This window comes from Leguminivora glycinivorella, chromosome 22 (genome assembly GCF_023078275.1).
Source record: "Leguminivora glycinivorella isolate SPB_JAAS2020 chromosome 22, LegGlyc_1.1, whole genome shotgun sequence".
Classification (NCBI taxonomy): domain Eukaryota; kingdom Metazoa; phylum Arthropoda; class Insecta; order Lepidoptera; family Tortricidae; genus Leguminivora; species Leguminivora glycinivorella.
This window is the reverse complement of record NC_062992.1, coordinates 3902674-3928669: the sequence shown is the minus strand read 5'-3', so window position 1 is coordinate 3928669 and position 25996 is coordinate 3902674. Positions and strand designations below refer to the sequence as shown.

General features: G+C 39.8%; 1 protein-coding gene across 2 annotated transcripts in view; it reads left to right on the top strand.

The window, feature by feature from the left end:
* Positions 1-234: 234 nt before the first annotated feature.
* Positions 235-25996, top strand: part of LOC125237702 (nucleolar protein 4) — a 297005-nt gene continuing 271243 nt past the window's right edge. For both annotated transcript variants that reach the window (XM_048144860.1, XM_048144859.1), the window contains exons 1-2: positions 235-447; positions 823-1384. In XM_048144860.1, the coding sequence (XP_048000817.1) occupies positions 869-1384 (516 nt within the window). In that variant the 5' untranslated portion in view covers positions 235-447; positions 823-868. The remainder of the gene's footprint in view (positions 448-822; positions 1385-25996) is intronic.

Sequence of the window (25996 nt, the reverse complement as noted above, 5' to 3'; positions counted from 1 at the left end):
TACGTAGGTACCTAAACTACTAGTCAAACGTTTTAAAATTCGCGTTTATAGTATTAAGACCATGTTCACCATAAGCATAAATATACCAGTATAAGATAAGCACATCCACATCCACAACATTACACAGCGAAATCAGATTGCACCAAACAACGCGCGAGATCCTTCAACTCCTAGTTCTAACACAATAGTGTCGCGTTATCTCGCAAGTGCTCGCATTATCGCGGCGCTCGGCGATCGGGCCGATTGTTTTGCGGGCAATTAGCGTCCCGGCCCGGCCGGCCGTCCCGTCCCGCACGTGCGACGGCCCGCGCGGGCCAGTACGCTTCGCGTGTTCATCGCGAGTTGACGTGTGCTCATCGATACGGCCCGCCCGCGTCGCGAACATCGCGTTCATCGTAGCCCGGTACTTTGTTCCCCGGGAAATCGAAAAGTTTTTAGCACCTGTTGGTATGTTTGGGGTTTAGAAGTTGGGAGTTGTTGAAAAGTTTTTGGGGTATTGGCTCATATCAATAAAATCCTGAAAAACTTTTCTTATTCGATTTTTTCAGGACAAAATAAATGTAGTTAGACGTGCTTTGTTAGAAAGGAAATTAGACGATAAAGTATATAAGAAGAGCGATGAAATAGAAACTGACGGCGTCACTAAAACTTTCTTTTAGGTCGGCGCGAATTTCGTACTCAAAAGTTGCCGTCCGCAAAGTTGTACGCACGCGACGGAACTTGGGGAGTTCTCAACTTCAACAATCCGCGATCCCGGGTTTAGGCAAAAGTTCCGCGGGAACAGAGTACCGCGCCCTAACAAAAGTGAATCCTTGTTTCCAGGACTAATTAAAATTAACTGAAATGTTTGACTGTGTGTGAGAACAAAATGGCTGCTGCCATGATTGCTGACCGAGGACTTCGTAAAAAGTTGACGCAGGAAGCTATTGTGAAGGCTCCTAAAAAGCCGTCGAAGCGCAAATCGGCCGCTAGCGGTTCGAGGAATGAGAAGAAGAACGAGCAAAACAACAACAAGCGTCCGAAGATTCATACTGGGGATCCTAAATTAGACTTGTTTTCGACTTATCAGCCTTGGGTGATTCAGACTTATGGGGATTTGGCTAAAACGAAGACGATAACTTTGAAGAAGTACGCGAGGATTCTTCGTACGCTGCGTGGGGAGGAGTGTAACAGTTCGGACAGTTCTAAGTTTCGTTTCTGGGTGAAGGCGAAGGGATTTCACGTGGGCAAGCCGGTGGGGTACGAAGCGAAGCCAGCGGATGGGATTGTGTGTCGGTACAGCGTGCAGGACGCGGAGGGCGTTACGAGGAGTCCAGAAGGGAAGGAGGTGTATACCGGCTCGCAGAACGACCCGCCGCTTTACATCCCTACACCGCCGTTAAAGGTTAGTCACTCTTCATATCAACCCTTTACCGCCCACTGCTCAGCAAACGCCTCTTTTCTAATAAGCCACGTGTTCCGGCCCTGTATGAAACTACAGTTGCGATGTCACTGATATCAGTTTTGCGGATGTTAGTTAGTTACTTATTTATTATTTATCTTTCTTCTTTCTTTTTTGGGATTTTGAATGATTGTGAGCATGCGCTAAAAGAGTCCGCAACAATTTCCGCCCGTCGGTCCAGGATATTATACTTAATTGTTCCTACTGATGTTTACTTACGTCATAGTCGTCTTTGCTTTTGAACCCTACAAAATTAGCGACGACCAAAATAGTCTGTGGAATTGTATGGATGGAATCCTGAATCCTGGGATATTTTGTAAAATATTTTTGTTCGTTAAGATTCGGATAGGTAATATTTTTTGGCCACTTAACATTCTGGTTAAACGGTCTATTTTATCCTATTCTTCTGTAACTACAATTAAAACAGAATTTAGATTAGATTAACTAACAAGTCAATTTAATGATACATATAATGGCATTTTAAAGAAAAATGGCATAATACGTAGACTGACATGATCCAGACGATACCTACTCAAATTCGCAAACCAGGATTCTAAACAAAACTCAGGTCTTTCTTTCTTAGTCAAATTAATTTTAAAAGTGTCCAAACTAACTTGTTGCTTCTGACATCAAGTCTTGCAACTTCATGATACGACTGTAGGTGAACCAAATGACTCGCAAATCAGAAACAGGTGATTTCTGACACAGAATCACATCACATCACATACAACAGATAGTAGCATAGCATACGCATATTATCAATTGGTAAGCACAAGGAAAACACATTGTAGCCGGCGTTTTCATAAGTACGTAGTATGTCAGTGTTACGAATGTTACGATCTTACGATCCACTGGTCTGTCTCTGAGATTTTTAACATAATAAATTATACGTTTACGAAATTCTTCAGGATGACTAACTGTAAAGATCCTTGAATAGTAACCATTCAATGTATTTTTCTGGTGAGAAGTTCTGAGGAATCAACTAACGTTGTCGTCAATGGCTAATTCTCGAATGAAAATGGCACACAAATCCAATATGCGCTTTCAAGGCGTTCCAAAAACTCCTTTTATAAAATTCCTCAAATGTCCGTACGGTACGGCGGCGTCTTGTATGTCAACATTACGTTACGAGTTGATGACATTCACAGTATTCACACACGCACACCTCAAAGATCAAAGAACAGGTGAAGTGTGCCACCCCGGTACCAGGAGCGCATGACAAACGCGGAGCTCTCACATCATCATCATTAGGCGCTCGCGGCTCGTTTATCATCGGGCGCGATTAGATGCCACCGCTTGGACGCCTGCGGCTTATACCGTCTACGTAAATATGGACACGGACAAAGTCTTCAAAATATGTATACACTATTATTATCAAGCGGTTTAAGGTAGCGTATAGATCTTTCTGGCGCTATGTCCATGTACATATTTATTATCTTGACTGTACCTCGATGTCAAGTTTACACACGGACTATAACTGCAGCAAAAGGCTTACATATGTAGACAGGATGTGTCAGTAAGCTTGTATGTGGTTGAGATAGGGGCTTAGCCTTCGTTAGTCCAATCAATTGATTTGACAGAGGGCACTTGCAGTGTGTGAACTATTTTGAGAGCATTTATTTTTAAAGCGATATAGGTTTCAATTCAAGTAATTTTAGGTAGGTATTCGTTTTAGGTATAATAAATATTAACAGCAGATGATATTCAAAGACTCATAATTCAACATGGTGGAACTCTATTTCCATTGGATATTTAGTTTCCAAACTTTCCAATTTCAAACGTTACGTCACGCATTTTTTCTAACGTTAAATTAAACATTGAAAAATAAATATTCGCGTACTTAAGTTGATGAAACTAGTTGTAAAATTGTAAAGTAAATATTACAAAATATTATTTTCCTAATTTCGATTTGAACCTTTTTTAATTTTTGATCTATACAGCGCGTAAACGTAATAAGGGCGATAAATGAAACCAGGCGTATAATTCAATATTGTTATCATTAAAGATCGTTATCAGCGTGCTGTATTTATTGGTGGCAGAGTATGGTTGCCAAAAAAACAAATACACAAGTATTTAAAACATTACATATACTTAAAAAAATATGAAATATATACATATTTATAATTACTTATCCAAATTACATTGAATAAATAACTAAAATTTGTTCAATAGATTTGGCTGTCAGACGTTCACGTCAATTAGAAAAAATCCATTTTAAATAACTAAATGACCTTTCTACGTTGACAGAAGTTACAGGAAGGTTGTTATAAAATCTAGGGATTGTGTCATATCCATACTGGGATTATTCGTGCACTTTATACTTTATTACACTCCTCCGTGCACTGCTTTTGACTTGAACTACTTGAATAACAATTCTAGATAATTAGTCGTATTTAGAGTGCATTTGATTATTTGGATTAAAATAATATACACTTCGCGTAATGTATTTTTATGACATACATAATTAATGTCATTTGACGTATATTGTTTTAAAAATATATAGTTGGTCGGAAAAGGCTTTGTACCGTAGAGGTGTAATCCTAAGAAGGTAAGTATTTATTTTGTAGTTAAGAACAAAGTTAATATTTAAATGTATTTTTTTTTTGCCAACCGTACCATCTGCCACGAAAAGTGCACCTTGATAACGATCTTTAGTTATCATTAATTAAGAGGTGTTTTTGATTTACGCTTAATTTTCACCCCATAATGAATTTTTGAAAAAAATCTCAGCAGCAATGTACTGTAAACGTGGTTGCGATGACAATCAATGACAACTGTCAACGAGCGTTTAACGGGAGTGTGTTTGCATTACGTTGCGGGCCGAATTAATTTGTATGGATAAAAAAAATATTTCAATTTTAAGTAAAAGTTATCTAATTACATTTTATACGTCCTATACTCACCACCGTTAAGAGGTTCGCCCGTATTAGGTTTACACCCTGTAGAAAATAGTAGTTAAAACTTGAATATGTTCTTCTACAAGTACTCGGGATTTAAGAGGGTTTTTTAAGTAGTTTTCCACAGTAGCTAAAGCGTTATGGTATTAATGACTTGAGCAGGGTTCTTAATTGAATTCATATTATGTAGGACTGAATCACTTATTACAAGACCGACTTAAATATAAGATTGTCCAATCAAAAAACAAAAAATACCATCCATTCCATACTAATATTATAAATGGGAAAGTGTGTGTGTCTGTTAGTTTGTCCGTCTTTCAGGGCAAAACGGAGCGACGAATCGACGTGATTTTTTAGGTGGAGATAGTAGAAGGGATGGAGAGTGACATAGGATAGTTTTTGTCTCTTTCTAACGCGAGCGAAGCCGCGGGCAAAAGCTAGTACAATTATAAAATTAAAAAACAATTACTACATATATAAAAAAAGGGGTAGGATACCTACCTAAAGGAACCCGTTCTGGGCCATGCGCGCTTTCCGATCTCTCGGAAGAGTTCACGCGCCTCCCTTCCCCAGGGCCCGGCTGTCTCAACCGCGAAGGGTATGTATGGTACTTATTATTTAGTTAATTTTCTTAAACTAAGAATAAATCACACTTTTGAAACTTAAAAAAAAATGTATGGAGTAAATGCCGGTTTCTATAAGCCCCTAGTATTGAGCACCATTATCTAAAAGGATTATATTCCAGCTTATGTCATCTCAAACGTATCTCACCCGTATCATGTCATTTTCAGCCATATGAATTGTGGAGTCAAAGAAATAGTAGTACTAATAACGTACAGAGAGGACACTTAATTTGACAGCAGTTCTGGGTCAAATATTGTCTTGTTTTAATAGTACTATGCACTATTGTCAAAAGTCGAATCCAGATCTGTGATACGCATGCAAAAGGCCAAAGGATGTCATGTTGTATCAACCGTTATATAGAAGGTCAAACAAGTTTGTCACTAGAAAAGGCACTTAATTCTAATTTTCTATAGGATTTCTACTGACGTTAGCTTGACTGAAATTGCTACGTAGCAATTCAGCTGAATCGCCCGAACGTCCGACTGTCCAAGCTTCCTACAAAGTTACCACTGCCCAATACCCATATCATGTCATTTTCAGCCACACAAGTGGGTAAGTTATTCCGTGCTCTGCCCGCGGCTGCACGCCGGGTGCCGTCTGCCCGAACGTGCCAAGCCGCCTCATTTATTATTACTGCCCGCCTCTCATGTTTATTAACCCAACTCACCTGAACCTGCCTGAACTCTGTCTTAACTGCTATCAGCTAACTCGGAGCACCTGTGTTGTGTGATACTAATAAATTACTTGAACTGCATCTTTATATATCTGAGAAGTTGACCAAGTAACAAAATACCTACAGGATTCGGCATTCAACTAACGCAGTCAAAAGCGGATGAGGTTTCAAATCGGGCCAAACTATGATGAAATCCGCGTCTGGCTTATAAATGGGGACAAGTACCTACTGATGATATTATACCATGAATTGGTGAAATGAAGAAACAAGCAAATTTTTTTAAAAACTAGTCGCCATTTTTAATGGCGCAAGTAGCTTGACAGACTTTAATTGCTATGTAGCAATGTGTGATAAATTACTTGAACTGCATCTTAAATATTAGAAGAGTTGACCAAGTAACAAAATAAAGTACATAATTCGACATTCAACATAGGCTTGTGATCGGACAGAACAATGATGAAATCCTCGTCAGGCTACATAAATGGGAACAAATACCTTACTGATGATAATTATTCCATGTATTGTTGCAATACCTGTCGTCGGACCGAAAGAATTTATTGTTGCAATAACTGCTGGAGTGATGATGCTGAACCTTCAAACTTATTTGCCTTCTCTCCTGAAAATTAAAGATCCCGAGAAGACGTCATCATCCTCCTTGCGTTATCCCGGATCCCGGCATTTGCCACGACCACGAGCCCAAGACTCATGGAAGCCCGAGCCCTGAGGTCCGGTTTGACAACTATCCCGAGACGTAACGTATCAAGTATAATTTAGATATTATATAATATTTTCTTCGGTTACCGCTATAGTTACTCATGAAATAAAACTATGGAACTAATTTTTCCTCAGTCACCCGTTGACCACGAACGCTGTAAAGAGTTCGAAACGTCGGGATGAATTATAAATTCATTATACGCGATTTAATCCGTTTCCATAGTTTTATTTCATCAGATTATACTTAAATCTGATATGGGATGCGTCAAACACTATTCTCATAAACCTGGAAATCTCCAAATCCTCGATGGACGTTACAATTAATCCTGATCAAAATTAAAATAGATAGTGACTTCCGGTTCGAACGCCATCTTTGCGGTATCGTGTCGTGAATAATTTCTCCTTTTGCTCATTAATGTTGTTTAAAGTGTAATATCGATAGCTTATTATACAGTAAACTAATATCATAGTTAGAAGCTAATGAAGAATTAATCTCGAAACGCGTTTACCAACTTTTTTGTCGTCAACGGCAGATAGTCCACGTGCCCTTGTAAAATTTAGCTATTAATTTACAAGTGCCAACTACCGTACAATGTCGTACTTACCGTACCAAAATCAATAACAATTAGCTTAAATATTACCTTGACACTGGCAAAATAGTGCCACTGAGGCCATTTCATTTTAAAAACTTAACTTAAAATAGATTGTGTTGTTAATTATTAAGAGCAGGTTTTTCAAAATTTTCCGGTATTTTGAATACCTCGCTGTCATAGTGTTTCAAGCCGCAATACATCAGTCCCGTTCCGGTTCTGAAATTTTAAACAAACGCTTTCATCCATGCGATCCGGGATTCAGAAAAAACGACCACCGAGGACAATGCATTGAGTGCACTAGTGCCGCCTGCGGCCTGCCGATGTGTGGACGATAAGCTCGATCGATTACTTGTTCGCTCGTCGCCTGAGTCGCTCGAACTCTGCTGACATCATGCTGCCTTGGTAATTTATATCGAATGTATCGATGATTTTATTGATTGCGCTCGATTCTCGATAGTCGTTTGTCGTTTGGTTAGGCACTCTCATGAGAACCGGAATGATTTTAGCGAATATATTTGGTGTCCACATAATTTTTTAGTATGTCAGAATTGGAATGCATTTCATTTGATAACACTAGTAAAAATATTTCTATGGGTGTTCTCAATAAAGGCAGAGAAGTCGGATCAATCTTTACATTCCGTTTTGTGATGCTCCTAATTCAAAATGGGGTGTCCGAAATCATGTTTTCATCTATATTAAAAATGTTGGGTCTGCATATTTTTGAAATGACCCGAGAAAATATGCATACGTTGTTATTGTTAATCAATATCTCTTCATAAAATATCTTGCAGTCCTTTCTTATAGTTCCTTTTATATCTTCATTGGTGTCATCGCCAATCCCTTCTTTCCTGGGCCAGACTTTTGATTTGTCGCACGTTGCCTTCTCATTTGGTTCTATATGATTCTAACACGCTTAGTACAAATCCTTATCCAACGTCGCTGTCTACAGTCCCTAAACCTTAGAGCATAACATACTAATTCCCATATCTATGCCCTAAACACTACATAAATTGCGCCGTGTGAAACTCGATCCCTCAACCCCTTCGCTAAAATTAGAAGCATTGCGGCAAAAATATGGAGTCACCCGGATGCAGCGGCGTGGGCGGCGTGGCAATTAAATTATTCCGCGTCATCTGAGACGTGTGCATTACGGAACCGCTTGCACAGGTCGAAGTCGAAGCTGTTAGCTTAGCATTAAATGGGGGGAAATTGCCGAGGAAAAAATATTCGAGTTCGTTCGACGCTGTTTGTGTAGAGACATAACATTATGAAGCGCTTTCTAAGAGCGCGTGGTAAGGGTACGTAGCCGAATGGCACAACGCTCACGAAACGAAACGCTAGTAGATGTCTATCTCTATCGCTCTTGCTTATTGGCGCGACAGAGCCAGACTACCTTTCGTTTGGCGTCGCAGCAATGCTATTCGGCTACAGCTTCATGCAGACATGTACCAATCAACCATCTTGAATCTTAGGCCGTTCGAATCTTGTCACAGTAAACGTCAAAGTGACTTCTATGGCGAATAAAGCACAGTGTTAACGACTTTATTAAGACAGGGTTCTAGGTTACAGTCGTGTGCATACGGAACCGCTTGCACAGGTCGGACATTCGGGTTCGTTCGACGCTGTTTGTGTTGGGAGCAGAGGCTGCATTATGGAGTGTTTTCAAAGAGCGCGTGGTCATCAGTAATGTACGTTGAGCTTGAGCTGCAAAAATTCGTGGAGAAATTATGACTGAACTAGCTTTTGCCCGCGGCTTCGCTCGCGTTAAATTCGAAAATTGTGGAATGCTCCATACAAACTTCCACCTCCTATTTTGGGGAAGTGGGGGGGTTAGAGAGAGACAAAAAGTAGCCTATGTCACTCTCCATCCCTTCAACTATCTCCACTTAAAAAATCACGTCAATTTGTCGCTCCGTTTTGCCGTGAAAGACGGACTAACAAACAGACACACACACTTCCCCATAATATTAGTAATTTAGTATGGATTCATTGATAAATTCGCCGAACCCTATCATAGTACACCTCAAAGTGACTTGGCAAATAAAATAAAGTACAGTGTTAATAAGACATGGTTCTAGAGTGGACTAGAGTTCAAATTAGTTGACTACAAAGACTAGAACTCACTGTACAATTTGTACATGATATGAAATTATTGTTGAAACAGTTCTGTTAACAGTCTGATGACAGACTGTTTTAGCGTTCGCTTGCCCTTATCACAGTCATTTGGAGTCGGCGTAGCATGTCTTCCTTTTAAATCACTTTTACATACAGGTCTCTCTATCCGTCATCTCACCATTCAGTTGTTTTCGTGTCATATCATCTCTCACACAGTCTGTAAAGGTCATAAAACTGGTTAGCCAGCGGTCCGTGCCCAAACCCCGATCGGACAATCTGGTCACTCCAGAACTTTATAATCCGAAATCTGCAGCGGCCATTGTAAAAATTTTACCAAACAAATGTTCTTCAATAGCATACCGTTTGTTCCAGCAGCGCTAACTCATGATTGACGCGGCAGTATCTTGCCAAGACATAGATCTCACCTATTAATGACATAAGGACGGGTAGTTTATCTCGCGTCAATAGTACCTACCTAAATAATAGTACATGACTTAGACCCGCTTGATCTCTAAAAACCTTAAAAACTGGTTGGCCAGCGGTCCGTGCCCAAACCCCGATCGGACAATCTGGTCACTCCAGAACTTTATAATCCCAGATCTGCAGCGGCCATTGTAAAAATTACGCCATAAATCGGCCCGGGCCGCTCCCGGCAGCGGTCGGCGCGGGCCGCTCGTAAATTATGGCGCGCGGAGTGGTGCGGTCGGGCGCGAGCGGGGCGAGACATCACAAAGGCGAGGCGGAAAAATATAGATAAGCCCCGTACGCACGCACGGTGCGGTCGCTTTAATGAAGGGCGCTGTGTCGCGGTGGCGCGGTGAATACGGGGTTGTTATACTTGTTATGTTATACTTAGTATATTGTGCAGTAGGCCTAGCACATGATGGCCGCGAGAGTATGTCGCCGCGAGATAGACTACCCGTCCTTATGTCATTAATACAGTTAGAAGAAGACGTGTCATGTATCTCGCGGCGACATACTCTCGCGGCCATCATGTGCTAGGCCTACAGGCGTAGGTTGAAGCAAACGAGTGTTAGTTATATAGCGACATTTAGCCGGATTTAATCTCACTCCTATATTAGGAAAAAAGGGCAGGCAGAGCACATGAAACTGCTCAAGTTAAGAGTCACACTAAACTCTTGGCAATTAAATAAGTATTGAGTTGAGTAGAACGAGTAGTAAATATTGATCATGAATCATGACTAAAAGTGTGAAATTCTTTTCTTAACCTTTTGCCAATAAATTAAAAGTTTATTTGAGGGTTGGCCGCAGATTTCTGCGTGGGTGTACATTATCTCTGATCGTTATTTATTTTTCGGAAGATTAAAAAGTATGAATTGATTAATTATATTAGGTTGTAAACTTGTAACCTAGCCACCTTAAATGTCAGTCGGGAAAAATATAAGAGACGAGTATTCAAAAACTCAAGGGACTCTAATTCCAGGTAAAATACTAAGGAAATCAAGTTTGCAAAGAAAATTCTCAGTAAAAGGTCTAAAGTTTATTCCCGTTCTCTCGAGGTTTTACAAACATCAAGGTAATCCTAGCCCTTGACTGTACCCTCATAAATTCAAATATAGTCCGGTCAGTCGTTAGTACTCATTAGGGCCCCACCTGTAAAAAAACGCACAAAAAAAAAGAAACCGCATTCGCATTGCAGGCGTTATGCTGGCGGTAGAGTACCGGGCGCGCAGCGGAGCCGTGGAGATAAGTAATTCCGCGGCGGGCCTGTGGGAGGGAGCCGGGGTGGGGCGGGGGGGTAAATGCCCGCGCGGCGGGTAATTGGTTCGCGCCGCCCGAGGCGAGCCCGTAGTATCGCGCTTTAGCGACGGCGCCCTCCGGTGTCGGCGCGAATGGAACAGAAGTGGAGACTTCCAATTTTTTTTTTTTTTGATTTAACTTTTATTTTTTATGTAGAAAAGTAGTTAAGATAGATACTGTCAAAAGTACGAATAATTGATATCTTAGACAGCTTTTGTAAGTTTTAAGCGTTTGATTATGAAGAAATGTGAGACATAAATATATAACATGCTTTAAGTATCACCACAACGCAGAAAGTTACTTATCGGAGTAAATAAATATGCGCTGTCTGGCGGATTTTTAAATCTATAACAAGTTCATGAGGACTTAGAACTGAGCGCAATATTATCTACACTGAAGAAAATGATAGTCGTCAAATTAAAGTTAACAAACAAAACATAATTACTTATTTCCTTTTAACCAAGCATGTAGTAAAGTAAGTAGTATATCACGATTAAAAACGTACATATTTAAGAAACATAATTTGTTATTTGAAACTATCTTTTGACTATGTGCTTATACATTTCCATTCCATACTCGGGCCATTTTTTTTCAAAGTTGTCCACCCCACTTTTTTTGTAACATGGGTATTTTTTACGCGATTCATACTCAGAATCGAGAGCTCTTTCGATCCTGACAGGAGAAAAAAAATGTCCCACGATTTCCATACATTTTTTCGAACCTTCCATTCCGTTACCGCCATACAAAATGTATGAAAAAGTGGTAACGGAATTGGAAAAAAACCTTGGGACACTTTTTTTTCCTATTAGGATTGAAAGAGCTCCCGATTTTGAGTGGAAAACATATAAAAATTTCCAAATCTAAAAAAAAAGTGGGGTGGACAACTTTGAAAAAAATGGCCCACTCATGTCGCTCAAAATCAAACTATTAGTCGGGTAGCGATAGCTTTTGAGGTTTCGATAATATTCACGTTGCTTCTTTTTTGCATATAGTTTTTAGACTATTGATCAAATATAAAAATAATATTTTGGGTCGTCCTAGGTACCTGCTTAATTCGAAATTTAGGTATTTCTATTTTTAAGCAGTGTTCAGTCAAAGAAATATTCGAGAAGAAATTATTTGTATCTATATAAAAACAACGTGGTTGCCGATGTACATATGCATTTTGGGTCATTTTCATCCATGGGTTTAATGATATTTCAAAAATGTCTAATATTGGCCCTAAAACACCTAACAAAATATTAGAGTTGGTAAGTGAAGTCTTATACCATTCAGGACATTATTATATATATATTTTCTTAAAGTGTGTCACATTTTATCCATTGCTTATATATATAAAAACATTTTTTTTAATAAAAACCCTGTCAAAGCCTGAAAAAAAAATTCATGTTAATAAGTTGACGTCTATATTATTATAAAATGATATCAAGTCATCATTTTTAATTTGGGTCACTTTCATCCATGGGTTTTCAATATTTGGCAGAATAAAACGCAACGCAATAGAGTAGTATTTTAAATGTTTGCGCTGTATGGCGCGCAACCGATAGCCAATCAGGTTGGCGCATGCCGCTGGCGCGACGCCGCGCTGTGACACGAGGCGTAGGTACCTACTTCTCGTGCGCAGTCATACATAATTTAAGATTGCCAGAGGGTCGGGCTTTGGCGGGATTCTCCCGATTTTTTTGTAAGTTTTCCCAATTAAAACTTATACATAGTAGGTAACCTTAAGAACTTTATTACATTAGTAACGAAAACAGACCAATTATAAATGTCGAAAACACGTAAAGGTCTACTATCTAAAATAAACGAAGTAAACTAGCTAAACTATCGTAAATTTTTATTATGGTGCATTAGGGTAATTCCGAATGACAAAAATGCTCTGGTAATTCCGAAGAGGGAATCTTGATATGATGGAAATAATGGTGATTTTTATGTGACTTTCGTAATTAGACGACTTTCGGAATGACCCTAATGCACTATTATTTTACATTTCCCTACGAAATCCTCGAAACTCCAGAACCTTTTGTCCCGATGTTGAAGTACCTAATTCGATCCGGCGCTCCTATTCATACACCGTGATTATATTATTGTAACTATTGATTTCAGTTTTTAGTTCCACAATACAGGGTGTAATTTTTATGACGGGAAATATTTATGGATGCAAATGGATACAAAACCCAAAAACAATAAATTGTAACTTGAATATTATTTCCTATATTTTCCTTAAATTTCATTTATAATGGACACGAAGCGCACGGCGGCATAATACATCTGTACACCTTATAAAACAAAGTCCCCCGCCGCGTGTGTCTGTGTGCGCGCGCGTGTGTGCAAACACAGGTGGTGAGACTGCGGTAGCCATTATTGTAATTATTCTCATTATATGGCATTAGTATCCTTTTTACAGATTTTCGACATTACCTCAATTGGTTTCGAATTTAACCCTACCTTAGAAAAATGGTAATCAAAATACGTATGTATTTTTTTTACTTACATTTATCTATCCATACTAATATTATAAATGCGAAAGTATGTCTGTTTGTTTCTCCGTCTTTCACGGAAAAACGGAGCGACGAATTGACGTGATTTTTAAAGTGGAGATAGTTGAAAGGATGGAGAGTGACATAGGCTACTTTTTGTCTCTTTCTAACGCGAGCGACGCCGCGTGCAAAAGCTAGTGTAATATAAAGCTGCAACACGACTGACATTTTTCAAAAAACAGCCAGAAGGAGGTTCCGCCGGTGGCAGTGTTTGGTGTGGCCGTATAGAGGTTTGTCCTGCAACCCTGTAAAAATCCGACCGTCGGTCTACCTGTTCCAGGTAAAAAAATGTTGGACGGCCTGACCAAACGGCGGGAGATAGCCAAGGGGTGTTCGACCAAATGTCATAGAGGACCCTGGGTTGTTTTTGACGCTGCCATTTTTTTTTTCAAAATGACCGTCTTTTTTAGACGATTTTTCAAGTTTGTCGTAGAGCACTCTAATTTTGGTCGTAGAATCTCCAAGCAGCCTTGATTAGAATTAAATAAAAAAAAATTGAAAAATGCGACAAATGTGAGAAAACTGGCTACTTTTGTTTTGTATGGCAACTTTTAAATCGTAAGAGATAGCCGGGGGTGCTCGACCAAATGTCATACAGATCTCGGAGTAGAAAAAAGTTGTATTAAAAAAAAATCAAAATGGCCGACTTTTTTTTAAATTTCAAAATGGTCCTAGCGCGCTGAGATTTGGCACACGAGTGGACGGCCGACGGATTAGTATTCAAAAAGAATATTATTGTAAAATTTCAAATGGCGGCCTTTGTGGGCAAATTGAAATTTGTATGGAAGATTTTTTTTAATAACCATATCTCCGTAACGGTAGGAAAAAGGTCAAAAAAGCTTGAACTACACAATTTCAAAATGACCGACTTTGATTTTGGGAAATTTGACTTTGTCCCCTCTTGCCGCCGTTTTTGACTTTTCCAAAAAAAAAATTCTCATTCCTATTTTTGGCCCCCGTTTTTACCACGTGCCAAATTTTACCGCGCTCGGACCGAAGATAAAAAAATAATAATTCAAAGTCGGCCATTTTGAAATTTTGTAAATGCCATTCGATGGACCTAAGATAACTGTACAACATTAGTTCAAGCACTTTAACCTTTTTCCTACCGTTACGGAGCTATGGCGATTAAAAAAAACCTCCATACAAATTTCAATTGGCGTTCAAAGGCAGCCATTTTGAATTTTTTGAAATTTTCTTTTTGTATACTAATCTTGGGGCGGCTATCCACCCGTGTTGCGACGTACAGACTTGCAATTTTGAGTTTTAAGTATGTTATTATAGCTTACTAGACGACGAAAATTTCTGCGTTCCGGTCTTATCCAGAGGTTCTCAAATAGGGGCCTGAAAATGCGGCGAAATGGTTCCAGTAAAGGATGGTACGGCAGTGTTGGCTTCGTGCTCGACTTGGCGGGGGTACTGCCGTGCCCCCAGATTAAATTATAAGATAGTTAAGTTTAATGAAAATGTTTATGTATTTGTATTCTTTTGCAGCAGCGTCTCAGCGAATCACAATGAGTTGTCTTGCCTTTGGCCAACCAATCGTATTAGTCTCTCGTATCTAAGTAATATTTAACGAGAGCTGTGATAGGCCTGTTTAAAATTATGGATATATATTAAAATCATAGTTCAAAACGATGGTTTTTGCCATACCTTTAACAGGCTTTAACACTGGCGTGTTTATTTTTGATAGGGGATGATTTTATTATTTCATAGTATAATTCCTCAATAAGGAAATGATGTATCTATTATTTTCGAGATACCTACAGTATCAACCATTTCAAAAGCTTTAACTGTTGTTTTGTGAAAACTTTTTATATAGTACTTTGGAGACTAGTTTCGAAGTCGTGACAGTTTTCAGACGTCCGTGACTGGCATCGCCTCGGCCATTTTGTACAACCGCGTTAAGAGCAAACGTCACCCAGCGTAAAAATCAACAAAACAAATCATGCAGTGATATCATAAAGAGATACCCAAAAACGCTGGCTACGCTAACAGGACTCAGGGTTCAGCATGAGCTAAAGCTTAGGTACTACTTTCCCAAGCGCTTATCATGATGAGTCGTACCAAAACAGCGTGTCTTTATATAATCTCTATATTGTACCAAACCTGAGTTCTACTAGGTACAGCCGAGCCAGTGTCAGCTCAGTGTCAGCTCTATCTTGGATACTGCTCACCCACGAACTCACCGTGACGATTTCTTTAATTACGATGATAATTTGTTTGTTATTTTTCGAAATACATTAACTTTAATGACAATTGGCGTTCATTAATTTTTAATGGTTAATGACAATTAACCTTTTGACTGTGTAATTTTTGTTAATTACCGTTCGGCCAATACTCCTAGGCATTTCTTGCAGCCAATCAATAAATAATATCCTAAAACATCTGGACGACCGAGCTTCGCTCGGTTCTATTTTATTATATCACGTCTTTAGAAAAAAAAACTTATAAATACAAGAACAAAAAAAAAACGAAACAAAAAATTAAAACTTAATTTCTGGCCGGGATTCGAAACCCTGACACCTGCAATCTATCTGCGAACATTAGACCGACCTCGTACGACTGAGCTAAGCGCAGCCGTTGTGCGCGGGGCGAAATTAACGACCATATTTAACGTTTACTAACGCGAAAGAAAAACTCATTAAAACTCCATAATTCGCCGTTTTCCGGGACCTAAGGCTACGCTAGATCGATTTTCCAACCCCGAGAACCCCTACATAACAAATTTCAGCGAAGCTAATCTTCGGGTGGCCGTCCACCCGTGTGACAAATCTCAGCGCGCTAGGACCATTTTGAAATTTTTCAAAAAAAAAAAGTCAGCCATATTGATTTTTTTAATGAAACTTTTTTCTACTTAAAACCCTGTATGACATTTGGTCGAGCAGCCCCGGCTATCTCTTACCGTTTAAAAGTTGCCATACAAAACAAAAGTGGCCAGTTTTCTCACATTTGTAGTATTTTTCAATTTTTTTTATTTCATTCCAATCAAGGCCTCTTGGAGATTCTACAACAAAAATTTGAGCACTCTACGACAAACTTGAAAAATCTTCAAAAAAAAGTCGGCCATTTTGAAAAAAAAAAAATGGCGGCGTCAAAAACTGCCCAGGGTCCTCTATGACATTTTGGTCGAGCACCCCCCGGCTATCTCCTGCCGTTTGGCCAGACCGTTCAACATTTTTTTACCCGGAACCGGTAGACCAACGGTCGGATTTTTCCGGGGTCGCAAGATCAACCTCTATACTACCACAGCCACACCAAATACTGCCACCTGCAAAATCTCCTGGCTATTTTTGGAAAAATGTCAGTCGGGTTGCAGCTTTATATTATATAGAAAAATAGAATAGAATATAGAATTGATAAATAAATGAATATACAAGAATTGCTCATTTAAAAGTATATGATATTCTTAAAGAAAATATATAAGTTATATTTAACCAAATTAACATGCAAAGAATTAAGTTATTTTATTTCATCTTTGTTTTAACGACAGGTAGGATAGGATAAGATTGGCTTAATAGTAATTTGAGGAAAGATTTCGTTTAATTTTTATCTAAAAAACCGGCCAAGAGCGTGTCGGGCCACGCTCAGTGTAGGTTTCCGTAGTTTTTCGTATTTTTCTCAAAAACTACTGAACCTATCAAGTTCAAAACAATTTTCCTAGAAAGTCTTTATAAATTTTTTTTTTTCATATTTTTTAAACATATGGTTCAAAAGTTAGAGGGGGGACGCACTTTTTTTCCTTTAGGAGCGATTATTTCCGAAAATATTAATATTATCAAAAAACGATCTTAGTAAACCCTTATTCATTTTTAAATACCTATCCAACAATATATCACACGTTGGGGTTGGAATGAAAAAAAATATCAGCCCCCACTTTACATGTAGGGGGGGTACCCTAACAAAACATTTTTTTCCATTTTTTATTTTTGCACTTTGTTGGCGTGATTGATATACATATTGGTACCAAATTTCAGCTTTCTAGTGCTTACGGTTACTGAGATTATCCGCGGACGGACGGACGGACGGACGGACGGACGGACGGACGGACAGACAGACATGGCGAAACTATAAGGGTTCCTAGTTGACTACGGAACCCTAAAAACACTACGTGACGTCACGCGAGGCAAGTCCATTGGGCGTTTAGTGTTTTGTATTCGATATCAGTTATATGTCAGTCGCGCGCGCGCATCCATACGCATCGGGCGCACCGCTATTCGCTAGCCGTCGTCGTCATGGCTGCTATTGTGAAATGTAAAAATTGTGACGTTGTTATAAACGAACTCTTAGCGTACCTAATTAGTAAACTACATGTTATGGACGATGAGAGTATGTGTCGAATCTGTGTACAGTTTTTCTCGAAGCAAGATATTAAAACTGCAAAGGAATTGTTATTCCAATCAGTGCCACCGAAAAAGAGAAAAATTAGTAGAAGAAACGATGGGCAAGAGCGCCGTGATATTGAAGACATTTTAGACTTGATTAAGGTTACGGAGCCTGACCAGTTTCCAGTGTTTGTCGCGCGTGATTTGCATAAACTCCCTCCAATGGATTTCGACTCAGTGGATTTGTCATCGCTACTTAAGGATATTACTGTGCTCAAAAATGAGCTGCGAGAAATTAAATCACAATACGTAACCCATGATGAATTGGAATCGTTTAAATCGAAATCGAACCAGAATTCCCGATATGGAACAAAGGAAACAGACTTGTTCGTTAAAAACGTTAGAAACTCAAATATCAACGTGAAGCGTGGTGCTAATTTAGACAGTGGGCCAATGGGGTTATTGCCGATCGACTTGTCATCGCCGCCGCGAAAGTCACACGAAGATAGTTTGTCGCCCTCACCCGTACACGAAACTGTTATATCGCCGTCCCGCTCGCGCTCAGTGCATGACAGCGTCAAACAAACCTGCGATGTAAACATTGCGCCCGCGCGAGTGCATAGGCCAGTACTACACTCTTCACCATCTTCTCCCCAGTCAGTGGTCGAAATAAAACCGGGGTCTCAATTATCTGCGCCTAGCAACAGTATTGCAGGTTCACCTACACTCGAACAAAAGGACTATGTACCGAGTGAAGTCAATGACAGCTTACACAACCTTACGAATTGTCATAAATTGTCGTTTGCTGATATAGCAAAACATGGAGATTGGAAGAAGGTGGAATATCGATCTAAGCGGAAAATTAGAAACTGGTTCACGGGGAAACCCGGCACGGCTAGTATTAATTCAAGCAGTAAGTTTAGAGCGGCGGAATGGCCTATACCCATCCTTATAACTAATGTGCACAAAGATACGTCACAATCAGACATAGTTGAGTACATTTACGAGAGAACTCAAATTAGGGTTGAACTGGAACAAATAACCATGAAGGACAAGAGTAAGCCCCACAATGCATTTAAGTTTAATGTTCCTAGTCAGTACGTGAATAAGTTTCTTGACGAGTCATTATGGCCAGAGAATATTATTTTCCGTCGATTTGTGAAAATAAAACAAAATGATCGTATGTACGTTCCCACCAGGAACCTACCGTCGGGTTCAAGTGGTGCGTGTACCGCGAGTGCTACGAACGTGTCTAGAAATGTAAACAATGAATAGTGTTGTAAATAATATAATTAGTCTTTGCTCATTTAACTGTCGCAGTATAAAGCGATCTATCGACGATGTAAGACAATTATGCAAAAATATGGATGTAATAGCCTTACAGGAAACCTGGCTTTTGAACTGTGAAATGGCATTTCTTAGCACGATTAGTGACGAGTTTGCGTACACTGGGACATCGGCGGTCGATTCGTCGGCTGGTATGTTGCGCGGGCGGCCCTACGGCGGAACTGCGCTACTGTGGCGTAAACAACGTTTTCCCGCTATATTAGTGATTCAATGTGATAACCCCAGAATCAGTGCGATCAAGATAGATTCTGGTAATAAAGCTATCTTAGTGTTTAGTGTGTACATGCCGAATAACTGTGCGGATAATCTGCCCGAGTTTGTACAATGCGTGAGTACTATAAATAACATAGTTATAGAGTGTGACGTGGAGACCGTATTCGTGTTAGGTGATTTTAACGCGCACCCGGGCGAGTTGTTTTGTAATGAGTTGTTAAGTTTTTGTGCCGAACAGGATTGGATATGTGCGGATCTACATATGTTAGGTATTTACTCAGACTCATTTACATATTTAAGTGAAGCCCACGGGTGTGAGCGGTGGTTAGACCACTGCGTAACAACGAAAGCCGGGTGGCAAACGATTGTTGACATTTCTATTACCCATGGCGTTTTCTGTTCGGACCATTACCCCTTAACAGTGCAGTGTAATATTAATGTAATTAAACCTAAGCTTTATAATGTTAAGATCAATTTAGAGGGAAAACAAACGTTGTGGGGTGAGCGTACATCTTTAGAATCCGAAAAATATACCCAGAAATGTAATATTTTGCTAAGCCAAGTGGACTTACCGGCTGACCTTAGTGCCTGTGTTGACAAATGCTGTAATAACCAAGACCATCATAAGTTGTTAGATAAACTGTATCAAAAAATTGTTACTGTATTATGTGAGGCATCAGTACATAGTAAAAAGGTCACAAGTACTAGTAGATCAAGGTCGGGTAGGATCATTGGATGGAACAAGCATGTTAGCGCTGCGCATAGGGAGGCCAGGCTTTGCTTCCAGAACTGGGTTTTGTGCGGAAGACCTAAGTCAGGTCCTATATATACTGCGATGTGCACCAGCCGTAATATATTTAAATCTAGACTGAGATGGGTTCAAAACCATCAGGAACAAATAAGAATGGATTTGCTTGCTGCGCATCACGGTAAGAATGACTTTCGTAGTTTTTGGAAGCTCACTAAGCGAATGGAGGCGAGACCTGGACTTCCTGTCAGTGTTGACGGTATCAATGATGCTAAGGGGGTGGCGAATATGTTTAGGGAGCATTTTAGTGTTAAATCCTCGCTGTGTGGGGACAGGGACATGCCTGTGCTCGACGCTGAACCTGGAAGTGACCGTCAAGTGTGTTTTAGTGCCAATGATGTTGCTAAAGTACTAAAGGATATGAAAAGGGGAAAATCTCCAGGTCACGACTACTTAAGCGTTGAGCACCTGCAACTTGCTGGTCCTAACTTACCTAGGTTACTGGCATTGCTGTTTAACCTTTGCATCAGTCACTCGTATTTGCCCGAGAACATGATTAAAACAATAGTAGTCCCGATCGTCAAAAACAAAACCGGTGATATATCTAACAAGACTAACTATAGGCCTATTTCTCTGGCAACCATCGTGGCTAGGGTGCTCGACGGCCTGCTCAAATTGCAACTGGACAAGTTCTTGCAACTACATGACGCTCAGTTCGGCTTTCGTCCCGGTCTGTCTACCGAGAGCGCAATTACTTGTCTAAAGCTGGCTGTCGAGTATTATACACGCAGAAAAACGCCTGTGTACGCGTGTTTCTTGGATCTCTCGAAGGCTTTTGACCTCGTAAATTATGACCTACTATGGGAAAAGCTGGATAGGGTCAAGTTTCCTAAAGAATTAACCCGTATTTTCAGGTGCTGGTATACAGGCCAGAGAAACAGTGTTAGGTGGGGCGATGTGTTCTCGGACGAATACGGACTGCAGTGCGGGGTAAGGCAGGGGGGGCTTACCTCTCCCAAACTGTTTAACCTCTATGTTAACGACTTAATCGGGGAGCTCAGCAACACACATGTCGGATGCCATGTTGACAGGGTCTGCTTTAACAATATAAGTTATGCTGACGACATGGTGTTGCTGAGCCCCTCGGTTGGGGGTCTGAATATCCTTTTAGACATTTGTGAGACGTACGCTCGCCAGCACAATTTAAAATATAATGCGCTCAAAAGCGAGTATATGGTTTTTAAAGCGGGTGGCAAGTGCCCAACGTATGTCCCTCCTATTTTATTGAATGGGCAGATACTGAAGAGGGTGTCGTCTTTCAAATACCTTGGGCATTTGGTAACCGAAGACCTGCGTGATGATGCCGACATCGAAAGGGAACGCAGAGCATTGGCAATGAGAGCGAATATGATAGCGCGCAGGTTTCAACGATGTACAGCCCAAGTAAAAATAACACTGTTTAGATCGTACTGTACATCGATGTATACCTGTAGCCTATGGACAAGATATACTCAGCGTTCGCTAAATGCTCTGCGGGTCCAATACAACGATGCGTTTAGGGTGCTGTTGCGGCTGCCGCGGTACTGTAGTGCGTCCGGTATGTTTGCTGACGCCAGTGTTGACGGATTTCATGCCACACTTCGCAAGCGTTGTGCCGCGATGCTCGCCAGGGTCCGGGGTAGCCGCCACAGCCTCTTAACTGTAGTAGCCAGTCGATGGGACAGTTGCCTTTTGAGGCATTGGTGCTCCATGCATGTGAGCCAAATAAATAAATTTAATTTAATATAACTTAACCTAATTTAATTGAATATATAACTATAATTTAATATTATATAATGTAATGTATTGTAAATTGTTAATTGTTAATTGTAAATTTTATTTTATTTAATATTCAATGTAATACGATATGGATTTTAATTGTCCGAAATAAATGAATTTTATTTATTTTATTTATATGACTTCACCACGTTAAATATTGCCGGTTATAAAAAGTACATCCTGTATTTTGCTTTATAATCCTGTATTTTCTACATATAAATTCCTCACCATTTTACGATATAATATGATCTCGTACCAACGTCGATCCCCACATGTACTTCAAAATAAAATATGAATAATCGGCGGCGCGTGTGTTAGCTCATTGAATTATATATATTGTATGTGGATTCATATTGAAAGATAAGCGCTCAGCTACCTGCATAGTGAGTGACACGCTTAAATATAAGTCTAAAGTACTTAGATGATAAATCGCATTATTTTATTTGGCAGTAGTAGTAGATTCCACGATGTATACTAAATTTATTATTTATAAATTAAATTATTTACTGACGCATGTGGAAAATAGGTATATTAAGTTAAAATTGTTACTCTAGTAGTCTTATCAAATACAACCCTTTCAGGCTTAGCATTAAATAGCGTGATGCGCACAGTTGAAATAAATTTTGGCGTTTTGTACACAACATGCGGTTTGTCGAATGTCGAGAGAGGTCATTGCCCTTCCCCGCTGCCGCGCCACGGCCGCGCGGTCGGTATCATAATACCTACACTACCCGCGTCACTGCGCTCGCTTGACTAGATCGAACGCAAATATTAATACCGTATTATTTTTCGAAGCATTCTATTAAACTTACCCAAATTCACGTATCTTATTTATCTTGTCTTTTTAGTTAATAAGATAAGAACTCTAGTAACTTTAATATTTTTTGGAATGGTAAAAACCTATTTTTGCTAAATTATCGCAAATTTTATCAAGCACTGGAGTAGGAAAACACAATTTCAGTTTATTGATATATTTAAAGGAGGCAATGCGACGTTTCTTATTTTTTTTAACATGAATATTTTTTTGTGTCTGTTTCGCTAGGTATGACAAATTGTCATATAGCACTCGAGTAAATTGACCCAAACTACGTATACACGCTAAAAATATCATTCTAAATGCAATACAGTTACATTTTTTCTCTCGAATATTTTTTTTACCACATTAGGTCAAATTAAAAATTATAACCACAAATTACCAAATTACTAAAAAAGCACCTTAGGAATGTGACCCAAAACGAAATGTTAAATTTATATGTTATCAATGTATTTATAAACGAAAACAAAATCGACTTTAATATTTTTTTAACTTAGGGCCCAAAATATAGCCAGCGCCGCAGGACTATATTGAGATTAATTTCATAAACAGAATAATTGTGAAGCGAAACAGTCCAAGAAAAGTGTAGAAACTTTTCTCTTCCAGACATAAATAAAACAAACATTCTTTATATTCACGAAACTTTACTGTCGCATGATACACCTCATCCATCACAAAAAAAAAGAAAATAAACACTCCACTGTCGACTCCACACCTCCCCAGCTCAGCTGTTTGTCATGCCGCCGCGAGTTATAGCTATGTCATGCGGCCACCGGCGCGCCACTTTATACATCCGACGCTACCGCCCGCCAAGCTCGTCTACACCTACCTTTATACTTATGTTTGCTCGTATAGACGCGGTGCCGGTGGCTTCGAATTTTGAATTTTCAAAATTTTGAATGTCTCCTGTAGTGTTTTGCGAGCCTGGTATAATGGGTAGCGGACGTTTCGTGGAAATTGAAATACCGTTTTTCGTATAGTGTATTTTAGACGGTAGTTTTAGTTATCGTGTTTGACGTGAATACGTCAAAAATAACTCGATATGGATCGAATATATCAGTGATACTATTTATTTGAAAAGAGATCCCATTTAACACTGACATATGCCATTCATAATATTCATATCCTATCGGTAGCAGTTTTTTGGAATTTATAAAAGTTCTAATAGCTCTCACGTCTATCAACAATCAGAGAGACTGGATAATTTGTCGCCATTATTTCGCGACCTATTTAAGTAATTTACATTTTACCGGCTGCGTTTCGATTGCGAATGTCTCAACGATTGTCTAAACATGAACTGAGAAGTGCCACAGACAAGCAAGACTTCAGTCTTTACAAGTCCAACGGGTATAATAAGCGAAAGAAGCAGTCGAGTCGTGACAGTCATGCAGCCAACTTCAGACGGTCTAGAACTAAAAGTTTCTGTCTAGAAGCGCTGTACAATATTCTACAGGGCTAGACTAGACGTCTTTTTTCTAATTTATTTAATGTAAAAGTAACTCTGTCACATGCGCGGATCCGGGGGGGGGGGGGGGGGGGGGGTAATGGGGGTCATGACCCCCCCTGGAGCATAGGTTGGCCATACAAATAGACCACGTGACCCCCCCTCTGGGGCCTGGGCCTTTACCACGTGACCCCCTCCCCGGGCACGAAGCTGGATCTGCGCTTGCTCTGTCATCCGATTTCTTCCCATTATTCGAATCTACGGGCCGATTTTTGAGTCTCACGCGTTCGAATTCAGAAAATTGTCACTGAAAATAATAAGCATATATGTCACCGTTTTCAACTGGTATTTTAGCAAATACTATATAAACTCTAGAGTTAATACGTGCAGCTTCTGACGTTTCCCATACAATGGAGCGGCAAAAATTTTACTAGCGCCATCTAGCGGTACGAGTTGTTCAAAGTAGTTTGTCAGACTTTTATTTTAGTAAATTAAAATAAAAATGCGATTACTTGATCTACTTTAACATTTTTAGACGGAATAAAACAAAAAAAATAAGAATATGTGACTTTTTTTAATTTTATACTGTATGAACTAAACTATTTTGATCAACTTTTGCCGCTAGGGGCGCTAGTGCGCGTGTTGCCAACTTTGGCACCAAGCTGCACGTATTAACTCGTAGAGTTTACATAGTATTTGATTTTAGTGACATCAAAAATGTGTAAATTTAAAATTAAGTACTATACATTTGACAAGATGTAGTCTGCCGTGGCTATGGTAAGTACTGATATATTCGCCAGCACCTATTTCACTTACTAATATTTTAAAAGCAATATTTCTATGCACAGACGATATGCATAGAAAGTACAGCCACATCTGACACGCAAGCAAATATGTCAGCCAAGGCCGGTAAGGCTAGTCTATAATTTCCGATAATCCAACTTTATTTAAAGTTTTTTTTTAAATTATGAATGGTCTTACCCTTAACCACAGACTAGCCAAATGCAAAGACGTGGCCTACGATGGAGTGAGCTCACCCAGAAGATGCCTGTTCACCCGTGATTTGAAGGAACGTTTTTGAATCGGTCGAACGCGATAAATTAACATCATTTTACTTTTTCCCCAAGTTTGGGCCAGGTTTCTCTGACGGTGGTTACCGAAGACTGATGGAGACGTCGGAACAGGTAATACATATAATGATTACTTATCACCTTCGATCGGTAAGTGACTTAATGTTCACAAAACGTGAGACTCAGTGTCATAAATAAACCAACTTTGTTTCTGTACTTCATCATCATGCTCAATGCCGGGATAACGGCATTTACCACGGCAGCCTGAGGTCCATTTTGACAACTAGTGCCAATCCCAAGATTTGGCATAGGCACTCGTTTTTACGAAAGCGACAGCCATCTGACCTTCCAACCCGAAGGGTAAGTATAACTAGGCCTTATTGGAATTAGTCTGGTTTCCTCACGATGTATTCTTTCGCCGAAAAGCGATTTTGTTACTGTACTTGAACCAAATAAACTGACACACACGTCACGCGTTTCATATCGCTTATTTATCCGGTGTTCAAATCTTTTGTTTTTACCGCGCATGAAGTATTCCGTGTTTGGGCGCCACGTGTATTTTAATCCACCCAGTGTGAGCTAAGCCTGAGCCCGGCCGTGTGCTGCGTACATTGGCTTTATGGATTTTTTTTTATGGGATAGGAGGCAAACGAGCAGACAGGTCGCCTGATGGTAAGCGATCACTGCCGCCCATGGACACCCGAAACACAAGATGTGCCGAATATGGACTATATAGAGGTTATAACCGAATATATTTTTATCGGCAGTAACTCGCAACATTCGTTACTGCTAATGGCTCTGCGGAGAGCCGGTAGGTTGTAAACGAGGGGATGCCTAGATTGGCCCCGAGCGGAGGTTC